This window comes from Manis pentadactyla, chromosome 9, assembly GCF_030020395.1.
Source record: "Manis pentadactyla isolate mManPen7 chromosome 9, mManPen7.hap1, whole genome shotgun sequence".
Classification (NCBI taxonomy): Eukaryota; Metazoa; Chordata; class Mammalia; order Pholidota; family Manidae; genus Manis; species Manis pentadactyla.
In genome coordinates, this window is record NC_080027.1 from 120,640,414 (window position 1) to 120,655,147 (window position 14,734).

Genomic DNA, 14,734 nt, shown 5'->3' on the forward strand with positions numbered 1-14,734 from the left:
AATCATTTCTAAAGAAATAAATTTTATGAAATGGCTATTAAATCTTTTTAATGCCTCAGGACAATAATACAAGGAAGTGATCTTAAATAACATATACAAAAAAATCAACAGTTAGACTTGGGAATTTGACCCTCCAGTTGAGGAGGAATAGGCCATAAAGATGAGGAAGGGAAGGAGGAGGAGATCATCTTGGATATCTCAGAGGAAGAAAGAATCATTGACCCTGGGTGGTTTTAACTGGACACTGGTACAGAAATACAAACTTCAAATTAAAAAGTAGCTAACTCAAATGTCTCTTGTGTAAGGTGCAAGGTACCTGCAACAGACTCTACTAATTCTCTTTGAAGTAAACCGTACCACAAAGCTATTTTTCTTGCATAAGCAGATCACAGAAATGGGCTTAGAAAAATTGTGCAAGTGGGCAAGACTACCATTCTGAAATATTCCCAGGTTATAAACCAAAGAGGAAGTTGCATTCTCCAGTCACATTAAAATAGGAAGAAGGATAGTTCTTTTGTAAAGGTTCAAAGATAGTATGACTCTGAAGAATGATTTTTCATTTCATTTGTAATGGTTTGATGATTGCATAGGAACTTTGATAAAGGACACTCACTCTATATGCATCCGAGGATACCAGTTTTGCCACACCACGGTCTGAATTTATTTTCTTTTTAACTGAAATTGCATTATAAGATATCTTGATCTCTCGTTTTACATTTCATTCATCATAAGGGGATACTTACTGTTAAAGATGCTAGAGTACCTCAGCAAACCCTTCATGAAACTTAACAACTACGAGAGCATCATATGGCCCTAAAGAAAAGATAAAGGCCACAAAAACATCAGTCTGCCACAACATGATCAAATGGCAGCCCTGAGCCAGTGACAATTCATCTTGTTTTTATTAAGTACACAGCCTAATCTTTTTTCTACTATATAAAAACCACTGGTCTTATTCACACAATTTCATTTTACCTTGTGCAATCAGAAGAGTCTGTTTTTTTCTTTTTAACTTAACTTTGGCACAAAATAATATAACTATAGCAAAAAGTTTATAAAACAAAAGAAAAAATATCACCCACAATCCTACCACCCCAAAATGTTTTGGTACATTCCCTTCTGGTACATTTTCCCCAGCATCGAAGTTTTTACATAGTTTTCAAATAGAAATGCAAATTATGACAGAGACAAACTAATATAAACTATTCTAGTGGATCTATCTTAGTGTAGTCTAAGATTTCTGTTGTATATTTGTTTCCAGTTTTATTCGTAATGAAACCTTTGACAAAAGTGCAGGAATAATATTTTGTATTATTCCATTAAATTGGGCTCCCAGGAAGCCTAATTGGCATGAATAGTTGTATTAGTCTCTACATACATTACATACTTGGATTTCATAGGATTTTTGCCAATTACAATGGAACCTTCAACATAGGAGGATATCAGCTTCATCACATCCTTGCTTGTACTGAGCGTTCACGTAAGAAGCTTTTTGTTGTTGATTTAATGGGCAAAAAAAAAAAATTGCTTGTGCTTTTCTTTTGCCTATCTTCAGTTTTAGTGATAATTAACAGTTTCCAGATATTTATGTACTTGGGTAAATGAAATTTATGCCTTTTCTTCTAATCCTTCATTCTTAGGTTGTTTCTGCACTTCTGTGCTCCAATGTTAGTGTTGTATTGTGTTGAACTGTGCAGAAGAAACGCCATTTACCTTAGATGTGTCATGGAGAAGTTTTGAGTTAAGAAGATTCAGAGAGTGAGCAGGGGAAGTAGAAGTATAAACTAACTTGAGCTGGAGCTTTTGAGAGTCTAGATGGGAGAGAGAACTAGGTTCTAGGAAAGCAGTTGCTTTAACGAATGGAATCCTGGGGAACAGAAAAGAGTAAAGTGGATTTTAGGACATTTTATGAGTGTCACATAGTGTAAATCCTTCTTTAAGTCTTTGACAGATTCTGAGAGTCTTCTCTTAGTTTTTACATTGTTCCTGGAATTGAATTTACTTAGCTGTTGTCAAGCAATACTATGTTATGTTAGTCTTGAGATGGCACAGGTAAATGCATGTTATATGTGCTGCTAGTGGCATGTTCTGGCCCTAAGAGGAAGCTCAAGATCATCCCTAGGCAGGAAGATGTGGATAAGAGTCAGGTCTCTGGCATAACTGGGCCATTGAAATTAGGGATATGGGGGATTTGACAATTCCAAGAAAGTCTTCATTCTGTGATGCTAGCTTTCAAAGATTCCTTTTATTACTTAGAATGCTATTTTCTCTCGAAACGTTCGATGGTGTGTTATTCCAAGCCTGGACCCCAATCTATTTTCCCATATCCTTTCTAGGAAGGCCTAGGCTGGTATCTTGAGAAATCTACCCTTAGCCTCAGGGCAAAATACTATTTTTTCCATGGTCTCATCTATCTTTGCCTCTTAGTACAAAGTGGTAAGATGTCAAGGACCAAGATTAGATAGGTAAAGAGACTGGGAACAAGTCTGGGGATCTGCTTTTAGTCTGGGTCTTGTCCAGAGGGTCAAAGGGTTGATATGTGAGCCAGCCCAGTTCAAGAGGAGTGTACACGAGGGCCTGAATGCCAGGAAGCTTCTGGTTAACAGTTGTTTGGCCCATTCTAATTTTATATATATATATCCTTTATGAATCTGAAGAACTGCTTATCATCTAGTATTTGGGATCTTAGCCTAAAAATTTCCATGTCATCATGACTAATACTGGAATTTTTTCTTTTGTTCCACTTACATTTAAGGTCTTTGTCCTTTTATTTATTGTGAAAGTACACAGGCTCTACAGATAGGCAGGTTGCCTTGTTAGACTCAAGCTAGCCCATTTTTGTGGTTTTGAGCAAGCTACCTAAACCCTCTGTATCTCAGTTTCTGTGTCTATAAAAATGGGTGTAATAAGAAGAATACCCTTCTCACACATTGTTGTTTGCATTAAATTGCAATCTCTATATCTAAATTTTGAACAGTTTATTAAGTGCTCGGTGTATGTTAACTTTTACAACCGTTGCTATCATTACTACTCTACCACTACTGTTACTTGTCTGACAACACTGTAAACACTTCATTATATTTTTCACATATCTCCCTTTGATCTACTCCCTTATTTTCCTTTCAAAGCACACAAGTGTACGTCACATTTGTTGATCTATTTTGATTTTCTTTATTACACAAAAAGTTCAAAAAGTTGGCCTTATTCTAGCTGCTTGATAAATATTCTTTTTTTTTAACTTGAGCTTTTCTGTGGTTTGACTTTTAAAATAGCTGCCAAGAACATATGATATTACCCTTTTGTTTTGAGGAGAAGAACCTTCTGGTGTCTTAATGTGTATAATTAATCTTTAAATAATTCCCTGAGTCCTCATACTTGTTTATGGAACTAAATCAAGGAGCGGTGAGCTCTCTGGTTTCTGCAGAGCCTCAGGGACTCTGCAGCTTGTGCAGCCCATTCTTATAGATAATCACTTACCATCACTGCTGTGGGCCTCAATATTTCTATCCCTAAAATCAGCGAGGGCTGGGAGTATTTACAAGTAAATACATGAAGTATTTCAGAGACTTTCAGGTTGGGGAGCAGCCTAGGATCCTGTAACCAGAGCAGCCAGAGGACTAATAGCTCCTTCACCTTTGAAACATAGGAATGTCTAAAACCCTTCCTACCCCATCCCTGCCCTTAGCATAGTGTTTCTAAAAAGAAATAGAAAAGAAATGAAATAAATCAAAAGCAAAAATCACGAACTTACAGTTTTGCAAAGTCAAAAGAACCACATTTAAAAGGAGACAGAATATAATGCCACGCTCAAAACAGGGACTGAGCAACGGTCCAACCCAACAGCCTCACGCCCGTGCCGCCTATCACAGACTAGTTACTGATGTCTGTACACCGCAGTTTCCTCCTGTGTAAGAGCAAGAATTATACTCTGCCCAGCCGCCCCATCAGATTCTTTGGAAACTAACACAGATAGCTTGTAGAAAGACCCCAAGACCATGCCTAGTCGTATTCTACATTAATAGTTTAATAATGTTTTTAACTCCATATTTTGCAACTTTTTGGAATATTGCCAACAAAGGTTTTTAAGTGAGAAGCCATTTTTGCAAACAGGAATAAAGGAAATAATGCCTGGAACTTCTTCCAGGGAAGAGATAAAATAAATGCCTCATGTTGGTCTTGGGGACTATAATGAGTCCCCATATCTAGTAATTCCAGGAATTAAATGATCTCAACCTCTTTGCAGTGTGGTTGACAGAAACTGCCTTACTTAAGGCTTCATTTTCCTCCTAACAAAGTATGCTTCTACCTTCTTATTTACCATCTACAGGCATTTGTGAGGACCAACTGTGACCCCCTGAGGTCCTTTAGTTATAAATAAAAATATTTAGCTGAAATATTTTATTAGTTAAAGCTCAGACAGCATTTTAAGTTGCTATTTCCTGTCTATTGAATTACTGGGAATCCACTTGCTCTTCCTGCGTATTTGATAGAGTTTGGGGGGACCCTTGGGCAGCCTTCCTTCTTTCCTTCTGTTCTGCTTTTCTCCTTCCTTTTTGATATGCATTTCACGATCCTCTCAGAAGTGCTCTGTCAGCCTTATTAGATTTGTGCGTCAATCACCCATAAAACCCAGCAAGAATAAGAAGTACCTTTGCAATCCTGATCAAATTGGCTCCAGGTTCCCTGGTGTGTACAGAAAATGAAGGCCTTTCCCACCAACAGGTAGCCTGGGTCACAAGTGTAGGTGACTGTCATCCCAGGGACACAGGGAGCTGCATGTCCTCTGATGAGATGCCCATTGCAGATCTTGGGTGGAGGTGGACATGCTAAGGGAAAGTCCCCCCAAGGCACAAGGAAAGACATTCAGTTAGACAAAAAAGTCTGAACCTGCCAACACGTGTGGCAATATCGCTATTAGAACCACAGGAAGACCCAAGGCACTAAATGTTTGCTGATCTGCGGGAAGCCTGATTCTCTAAACGCAGACGTCTCAGCCTTTAAAGAGGATCATGCGCAAACTGCACCAGACTGGAGTACCACCAGATCTACAAACTACCAGTTCAGTGCCGTCTGTCCTCAGTGGAGGACGGAGCTTGTGTGGACAATCACAGACACAAATGAGCCTCTGATTGTTGGGTGGTGTCATTTAATGCCAGCATTAAGGACTAATATGGAAAAGGAATGGGCTGCAGGGGCCAAGTGTACAACCTTAAATAAGCTCCACTTCTCCAGGGTGTCCTGAGTTCCCTTTGCTAAATGCAGTCAGAGGCTGAGCAGAACACTTAGAAGTAACAACAGGAATAGAAATGCCTACATCTCCATGTTTTTAATTCTTTCTATAGCACCATCAAATCTGAAGTAAATTACTGCCATCAATGTGTGCTTTTTGCTCTGCACACCCATCTGCTAATGTAAAGACAACTGGCAATAGAGATGGCATTAGAGAGCATTTTCTTCTGCATTTCAAAATATTCTCTATAAACCTGGGTCTCACTCATTCTCTCCTTGCCACCGCACACTCCTCACCCCCATGGGATGGGTCACAAAGCACCAATGGGACATAGTGTGGCACGTCTAGAACCGTCTGCTGTTCTCCTGGCAGGTCATTCCATGTCTGACATTCACAGCAAAGCCATGTTCACATGCAAAATGACTGTCCATATAGAAATCCGGAAGCTGTTGCCTAGATATTCCGACCCATCTGCAGGGTGGGGCCCGTGCACTGACCTGCAGGACCAGAAAACCCACAGTGAGGGGCGGGGCTGCTCCAAACCCCAGTCCCTTGACTGTCACTCGTGCAGCGGAGGGTGCCCTCCCCAAGGAGGGTGAAGGTCATCCCTCTGTCTGGGTGGGGGTCACATGTGTAAGTTACTTCTTTTCCAAAAGGAAAGACTTCCTGAGGTTCTCCTGTGTGTCTCCCATTAAGGATAGCTGGAGGATTTGGACACAGGATTTCTAGAAAGAACACCAAAATTTGGGGTCCATTGGCATTTCAGTAAAAACGATTACACAATAATGGTGCCCTGGGACTGTGTTACGATGCTTTTCTATGAGAACACAACCAAGGTGGGTGGAATGAAATAAGTGTGACTTTCAGAGAAAGAAGTAACTGAGGTGAGACTTCAGTTACAGTTTATGGCAGGAGTTCCAGGCCCTCCAGGTAGCTCCATTTTCAATCAATTTGGAAGGTAATTTTTTTTTTTTTTCTGTTTGGCTACTTTATATCAGGCATCATAAGAGTCCTGAGTTGACAATGAGGTACAAGACAGACAAGTTGGCCCTCAAAGACGTTCAAGGGAATCCTTTTTAAAGCTTGTTGAATATGGGCTCCCATTTTTAGCTGATAGAGATGTCCCCACTGACCTAATAACAACAGGATGTTACAAAGTATAGGACAAGTTAAAACATGAGAGGCTGAATGTCCCTCTGCAAAGTAGTCCTTTATTTCTAAAGACAAACTTACAATTTTACCTCTACTTAATACATCTTCATTCCTGTTTCCTCATAACTCAATGCAGTATTTCCCTTACTCGTCATGGGATGAATTGTGTGTTGTACTTGTCTTTAGGGAAGCTCAACAGCTTTTTTTACCCATGTGTACTTCTACCAGGAAATTATAAACTCCTTGATTATGTGGGGAAGATGTCTTTCTGAAATAAGTAGCTCCTAGTCTAGAGATCTTCAAACATGGGGTGCTCAAAAAAATCTGATAATTGAAGGAACTAATGATGGCTTTCCCCTAAAGATTCCATAAATGAGAACCAGAGGGAATAGCTAATCATTTGCACACTTTAAATGTGAAAGGCAGGGATATTTCATCCACTTTCATGAAACCATCCAAATTAGGACAGAAAATGTGGAACATTTCATTATCATTTTTATTTATTAGGTATCTATACTGTTACTGTGAGACATGTTACAAAGGATGCTTAGCTGAGCTATTCATGTGTTCCCTTGTACAACCGGGTTAAACTTGATTAAGTAAAAGGTATATTGCAATGTCATATAACAGTGAGGTAGTTACTGGACCACCTAAGAACCTTGCCTCCTGATTACCTAAGGCATGTGGTCAGGGCAGTAACAAACTGTAGCAGAGACTACTGGTATCTCCAGGATCCACTTTCCTCTTCATTAGTAACAGAAACCTGTATTTTCAACTGGGCCACTGTCATTTCTCAGCTTCCCTTACAGCCTGATTCAAGTGACTAAGTTCGGGCTAGAGGGAGGAAGTGGAGTGCCAGGGGTTACTTCTGGAAAGTGGCCTTAAAGGGATGGTGTTCCTTTCTTCCAGTCTTTCTCTAAGCTGGCTGGAGTTTGGACCATGAGATGACATGGAGTCTCTGGTGGAAGGATCCCAGGTTTCTGTGGATCATGGAGTCACTGTATGAGCCTCAGATAGCCCATAGTTCTTAACCTGAGAATTAAACTTCTATCTTGTTTAAGCTTCTATTATTTTTTTCTCCTTTACAGTTTAACCTCGACTGATACATTGTAACAGTGTGAAATAGTTGGTATCTCTGCCTTCTTATTGTCTCTGTCTCCTTTGCTGCCTTAGTCTCTGCGTCAAAAAGCTTCTGCTCAGCCCTACAGCCCTGTGCATAGGCTTGTTAATCATCAAAAGGAATTTTGCTCGTGACTTAAGACTGATGCAACCAGCCCCTTATCTTTATCTTCCCTGGTGAGATAAAGATGTACAAAAATAGGGACGTCCCTCACGGCCAGACCCATGACAAGGAAATGATTGTTAGTCAACTAAGCAAGGACAAGGGGTTCACAACCCTCCTCAGGCCTTTGCTGACCTCCAGATGTCTGAGGCCGATTGTCACCTCCTGACCTAAACCCCCTCCCACTCCCCATTCCCTAATATGAAAAAAGCTTGAAATCAACCCTAAGTTAAGGCGGTGCCACCTGAGCAGGTTCCCAAAGGAAGACCTTGCAAAGCAAAACGCACTCTTGCGTTGGGCCGTGCAGGGGTGACAGTGCAGGAGGCGGGTGGGTGCTTCAGAGACACTCAGCCGCTCAAGCAGGGCCGTCGGTTGTGACGCACTCCCTGCTGGCAGCGGGTGCCCCCCGGTAGCCTTGGGCAGTGCTGGGCTGGGTCATGGACTGAAGCAGGGAGGGGAGGGGGCTGTGCCCCCCGCACGCCTGTTGCGTCCCGTCGGCACTGCCCGCCTGCTGTAGGCGTCTGCGAACATTCAGCTCAGTTGCAGCGCGGCTGACGCCACACCTGCCCCCTGCGCTGCCAGTGCGGGACCCCCAGGAGCACTCCTACTAACTTCTTTATGGTACTAACTGCATTTACGATACTTTATTGCAGAGGTAAGAGAAATAAATGCTGATGAGTTCTTAATAAAAATGAGACACATCAAATCTTCGACAAATTCAGGTGGAACAAAGTGTAAAGTCTAGAAACCAATAGCTCCTCAGTTAAGATGTTGGTCCAAGCCTGCTCTTTGAGAAGGTGGTGTAGTTTGAGGGGTTACCTAGCTGACTATTGTGTCCATATCTCGGAGCTGCGTAAGAGTTTTCATTGAACACGAAAAAGTATATTTTGTGTTTGTTCTGACGTGATAGCGCCCCACCCCACCTCCTGGGTACATTCAGCCAAGAAGCCTCTAAATGAGTGGTTTATAGTCCCTCTCCAGCAGGTTCTTCTCATACTGTTCTGGGATGGACCGTGGACATTGATTTTTTGTTTTGTTTTAAAGTTTCCTGGGTGATTCTAACGCTCCACCATGGAGGACAGCCCCTCAGTGGTCCTGCCTCTTGGAGGCTCCACTACTCAGTGGCCAAGGACCCCTGGCACTGGGGTATTAGTTCTCTGTGGCTTCTGTAACAAGTCCCACAAGCTTGGTGTGTGTCTGTGTCTCCTTGGGCTGCTCTAGCAACATGCCACAGACTGGGCAGCTTAGAAACAACAGGAGCATATCTCTCAGGGTTTGGGAGGCTGGGAAGTCCAAGATGAAGGTGCTGGCAGATTTGGCGTATGGGGAGAGCCAGCTGTCTGTCTCACAGGTGATGCCCACCAGCTCTAACTCCGATGGCAGAGGATGGAGGGAACTTCCTTGGGTCTTTGTTTTAGGACACTAACCCATGAGTGAGTGACTTCCTGGTGGCCCCACCTAACACTATCATTTTGGGGGTCAGGATTTTAACGGGAATTTGGGGGGACACAAATATTCACACACTATCAGTGACTTAAAAGAAAAACATTTGTTCTTATAATGTGGGAGGTCAGAAGTCTGAAATGAGTTTCTGGGCTGAAATCAAGGTGTTGGCAGGGCCATGGCCCCTCCAGAGGTGCCAGGGGAGAATCAGCTTCCTTGCCTTTCCCAGCTTCCAGAGCTGCATTCTGTTCTCTGGCTCGCGGCCCCTTCCTCCATCCTGAAAGCCAGCAGGGTAGCGTTTTGCTGCAGTGGTCACATTGCCTTCTGTTGTCCTCAGGTCTCCCTCTGCCTTCCTCTTACAAGGACACTTGCGATTGCACTTAGGTCCCCACCTGGATGATCCAGGCTACTATCCCCATCCAAGATTTCATGTGCAAAGTCACTCTGCCATACAGGTGACATACACAAGGCCCAGTGTTAGGATTCCAGTATCTCTGGAGGCCAGCGTACAGCCTGCCCCAAACAGCAGCGTGTGGAATTTGGAGAAGTGACTGAGCTCAGGCCCCACCTGAGGCCAAATGAGTATGAATTCGCACTTTAACAAGATCACGATGATTCACTTGCACACGAAAATTCAGGAAGCATGGTGCTAATGGGATCCTACCCAAGGAATTCTCCCCATGATTGGATCCCACAGCAAATACAAATGGAAGGACCTTTCACGTGGCAGTGGGGAGCACAGGACCAGTGATTTCCCCTCACGCTGTAAGTGCTCATCAGAGCGGCAGTAGTTTCCACAACTGTCAGTGAGGCCTCAGCCTAAGCACCAGGCTGCCAGAGCTCTTGCTTTCCTCCCATAGTTGGCACAAGGCTTGCCACTGTAACATGATCACTTGGTTTTTAAAGTTACGTAAGGGAAGTAAATTATACAACCTAAGTGGCTTCTCCTGCTAACATCAGTTTCACTACCCTATACAGGTTTTCCTGGGCTAGCAAGTCAGGAGTCAGTGGGTCACTTTCTCAATGTCATCTATGCTTACGGCAATTAGTTCCTCTTCTCTTATGTAAGCAAGAGGGAAAGAAAAATAGTTTATTGACCATTGACACCAATATTATACTTCCCCCAGACTTAAGCAATAAAGGGCAGAGTTTAGCCTTTTTAAAAAAAACGTTAATTTCACATAAGGAGAGGTGAGAGCTGAAAAGAGTTCATACTAGCTCCAAAATGAAATTACAATGGCTCCTGGGAATCACAGCAATGATTGAAACTTCTGAATGAGTTGAAAGACCAAGAGACTGTCAAGTGCTCTAAACAGTCCACAGGAGGGCAGCAGTGCTATGACACCTAAAGGCTGACCCAACTTCATTTTACTGTAACCTTTTCTGGATGAATCTGGAAATGATGAAAGCAATATAGCTTGGGTGTGGGGTGGGGGCGCGGAATCCATGTGTACAGTCACTCAATATTACATTGTCTGTAAGGTAGCAGACCATCTTAAAATAATGCTCCTGTTATAAATATGTACATTTTTAACATATGCAATAAAGTTCATTCTTGTTTAAAATGTTAGCTGTCAGACCTTTTAGCTTTGAGAACTCTAGAGTTATCTATTTTCCTTAAACCTTTCACAATGCAAGTTCATTCCTGCCTATGCAAGGTCTTTCCAGCATTTTTCCACAAGACTTTTAATGTTAGTCATAAGCTTTCCCCTTTACTTTACAATTTTCAAAATATACTGTAGTCTTAACACCAAGTAAAAATAAATGCTGTATTTACAGTCAACTGATTTTCATCTACTTCTGATAGTAGAATGATTATTCATAGTTTTTAAGCCACAGACAGACTTCTTTGATTAATCAGGAATTAATCTGGTTGCCAGGGTTAGATATTTTCTGACTTTTTGAATAGGATAAACTAGTAAAACCGCAGTATTCTTTTGAAATATAAAGCTTTACCATGTCTTTGTAAGTTGATATGTAGAAATAGACATGGGGCTTGAGAATCACTAATGCAGACCTCTGTCTTAGCTGCATATTAGCATCACTTGGGAAGCCTTAAAAAATCTGTCTGCTCAGGCCACATCCCAGATCAGTTACTAGAGAAATGTCTGGGGGTGGGGTCCAGGCAGCAGTAAAGCTCCCAGGTGATTCCAGTGTGCAGCCATGGCTCAGAAACACTGAGGCTTGAGCTCTGAAACCTAGCAACTGATGAATTTTTAAAATTCAGTCTGCAAAAGGGCAAGATTTTTTTTTTGCATAAACAAATAAAAACCCTAGTATTAATTATACAAAACAAATTTTACACTCTTGTTGTTGGAACTCTGGTTTTTAGTTTTTTAGTCATACCATGCAGTAAAGTGATATGGAAGATATATCTTCTACCAGACACATGAAGATATGTAATGTGGTTAACTCACGGCTAGGTGATATCAAAGGTCCTGACAGCTGATCAAAAATCAGGAAAAGCTCCACAGAAAGCAGTGTTTGAGCTGGGCCTTGGAGGGTGCCCAGGACCTAAGGGACATAGGTGCTCAGGCAACAGTGACCTACTAGGAAAACAGCAGAGGGCCCAGGGCAGACGGCCTGGCTTGGCTGAGTAGGTTATGGGAAGATGTGTAGCAGAGAGAAGGGCTGGTTAGGAAAGCTGGGAGTTACTTGTAGGAAGACTTCAAGTGTCCTGCTCTGAAACTTGGACTCGATGCTGTAGGTAACGTGGCGTGACTGACGCCCCTGAGCAGGAGGCCAGAGCTAGGCTGGGAGAGGAGCAGCTCGGGCATCCCTGAGGCTCTGAGATGCGAGGGGCGGGAGATACGTGACAGGGTGGAGTGGTTAAAGAAGATGGGCCGCAGTCAGAAGCGGACTCTGACTTGAGAAAAAACACATGGGAAACAGATGCATCATCACAAAGGAAATTTCTGCAAACCCACATTTTATTTACTAGATTTGAAGGTCCAATTTTCAAAAATGAATAATGAAGACATCTATACATGGGACTTCTCACTCCATTGCAAATACATTCCTCCAATTAAAAAAAAATAGCGAATTGAAATATGCTTCTTTATCCTCATTTAAACAAACTTCTCTAGAGAAACTGATTTCCCCACATATTTGACAAATCACTGGACAAACAGAACATAATTTATATTTATACACATAGTTCAAGCTCACATATGAATACATTACGTTGAAAAATCTGAAGCAGAAACTACTATAAAAGTTTATTTTGGTAAGCATAACAATCTTTGGTTGAAAATGCTTCAATTAGGCCTTTAAAAATATTAACAGTACAACCACGCCTTGCTTCTAAACAAGTGCTATGTTCTTGAAAAGTATGTGAAACCAGGTACAGTAAAACTTCAACTCTAGATTTAATTCAGAATTCCTGTCTATTTCTGCTCAAGCTTCTCTTCCTAAAGTACCCGCCGGAGACCACAAAGGGAAGGGACACTTAGAGTACAACAAACACGGCCGAGAGTAAATCAGTACTGCCGCCGGTTCACTCAGGATTCCCAGCCACCTCCTTCTCAAGGCAACCATTCTTTGGCCCGTTTGTGCTACTAAATATAAAAGTGTAAAACAAAGCCTGTAAAAATGGAATTGGAGTTGGAGTGGCGGTCCCACCTCTGCCCACTGGCTTATTTGAAAGACCCCCTGCCTGGTGTGAGGACTTGAGAGCCACCATCTATTCCTCCAGAGTATAAAGCGCCACCTCAGCTGTTTCCTTTCTTCATCCCTTTTTACAACCAACAGCAAATTTGCAAAGTTAAGTTTCCTTTTCTGAAACATGTGTCTTCATTTTCACTCTGCCTTTCAGCAGATGAGGTCAGATGCTCACAAAGACTAAGATTCCAATACAACTTGAGGTTCTCAGATGAATTTATTCCCTGCAAAACCGCCTACTTTTAGATAACATGCTTAAGGAAAGCCATCTCCTTATTCAAGTAGGAAGAACAAAATCACCCATAGCCAGAATTTAGAGGGGATTCTAGTTCTTAAAGTGTGGAGTTCCCTTTAAGAAGATGACCTAAAAGAGGACTACAAGGCCACATTCTTGTTATGGGTGTGTGAGCCCTGTCACTTTGTACTGAAGTATGCAACAGATTCTGAACTATTATTATTTCTTAGATCAGTTTATCGATAAAAAGTGTAGATGAATGCCATAAACTTTATAGCTTCTTTCAGTCACAATTCTTAGTTACAAATAATTTTTTAAAAATATAATTTTACTCTGTTAACTTTAAGAGTATTTTCCACTAATATTCTTAGTTAAGGGAGTCAAGCTTGTTCAAAATCCCAATTTTTACTGTTCTTGTATTTGTTTAAGGGCTGAAGTAGTAAACACTTATTTTTAAAGACTTTTGACAATAAACAATATATAACACACGCTAGAACTGTTGAATGATTCTTTAGAATCTGAATCATTGAACAAAAAAGATTTCAAAATTACTTTTTTTACAAATGAAATGCAATGTCAATTTGAACTAATTATACCTCTAGATTTGAAGATTTTATTTAAAAAAATCATTTCCCCACATTAATACTATCAGGAATACTGTGTTGACTCTCCAATATAAATGCAAGTATTATTTAAGCAGAAACAGGCAAGATGTTCACACCCAAATGCACACGTTTCAAAGTAGCATTAAAGAACAGTGACTACAGTCAAGCCACATTAAAATGTTAGCATTGTCTTAACGGCTGCATTCATGGGTGAAAAAACAATAAAGACAAAAATGAATAAATAAAGTGAAAGACCATAACTTCTGTATATTTTAACATTTCAACAGAATCAAAAGATAAACTGATACACTGGTTTATGGAAACCAGTTATTATCTCTACCCTCTGGAGAAGTTGATTTATCCTGGTAAGTGGTATATTCACCTCTAACCTCTATTTCTCTACAAGAAAGGTATATAGATAACATCAGAAATGAAATACAGAAGCCCATTTAGAAAATGGACAATTAAAACTGTATTTAAAGTGCTGAGTCCCCAGTCTAGGAAATAAATGATTTTAAAGAATATTTTCAAGTGTTCAACTAGTCTCCCTTAGCAACCGTTTTATCCCTGTATGTATTTTTGATTCCTTCCAAAACAAGAAATAAAGCACTACCATACAAAGCCCTTGCTAAATATTTCCACAGTTTAATTTAGGGCTAATGGGAAGGACTGGAGAGAACCACGTATTTTCCTAACATAGCAATTTAAAATCTGGCTCTGAGATGAAACTTTAAAAAAGTCAATGATTCAGCAAGGTTCAAGTTCAGTGATGCCTCATTTACCCTTCGCAGTCAGGCACTCATGTATTCCAGTTAAGAGATTCTCCTAAATAAAGTTTACATCACACTTTTACTTTAATAATAGATACCTTTCTAAAATCTGTTCTATCAGTGTTATCCGATGAGACAGAATGCAAGTCACATAGGCAATTTTAAATTTCCTATAAGCCATATTTTAAACGAAGCAGGCAAAATTGATTCAGTAGATTTTGCTGAAGCCAAAATGCATATATTTTTACTTTTTCATACTAATCTTTAAAATCAGGTGTAAAATCTTTAATTTTTACATTTAATGGGACACCTTACATTGGACTAGCCACTCCTGAGGTCCTCAGTAGCCATACCTGC

At 40.9% G+C, this 14,734-nt stretch overlaps 1 protein-coding gene across 7 annotated transcripts in view; it reads right to left on the minus strand.

Annotated features, from left to right (window-relative positions):
- Nucleotides 1-14,734, minus strand: part of LOC130684966 (complement receptor type 2-like) — a 54,536-nt gene that overhangs the window by 13,711 nt on the left and 26,091 nt on the right. For 4 of the 7 annotated variants that reach the window (XM_057508023.1, XM_057508022.1, XM_057508024.1 and 1 more), the window contains exon 2: nt 4,650-4,826. The exons of 1 other annotated variant lie outside the window; for it this stretch is intronic. In XM_057508023.1, coding sequence (XP_057364006.1) covers nt 4,650-4,826 — 177 coding nt within the window. Of the gene's footprint in view, nt 1-743; nt 814-4,649; nt 4,827-14,734 lie in introns of all 7 variants that reach the window. 2 more of the 7 variants (XR_008999418.1, XR_008999417.1) reach the window with 1 other exon arrangement.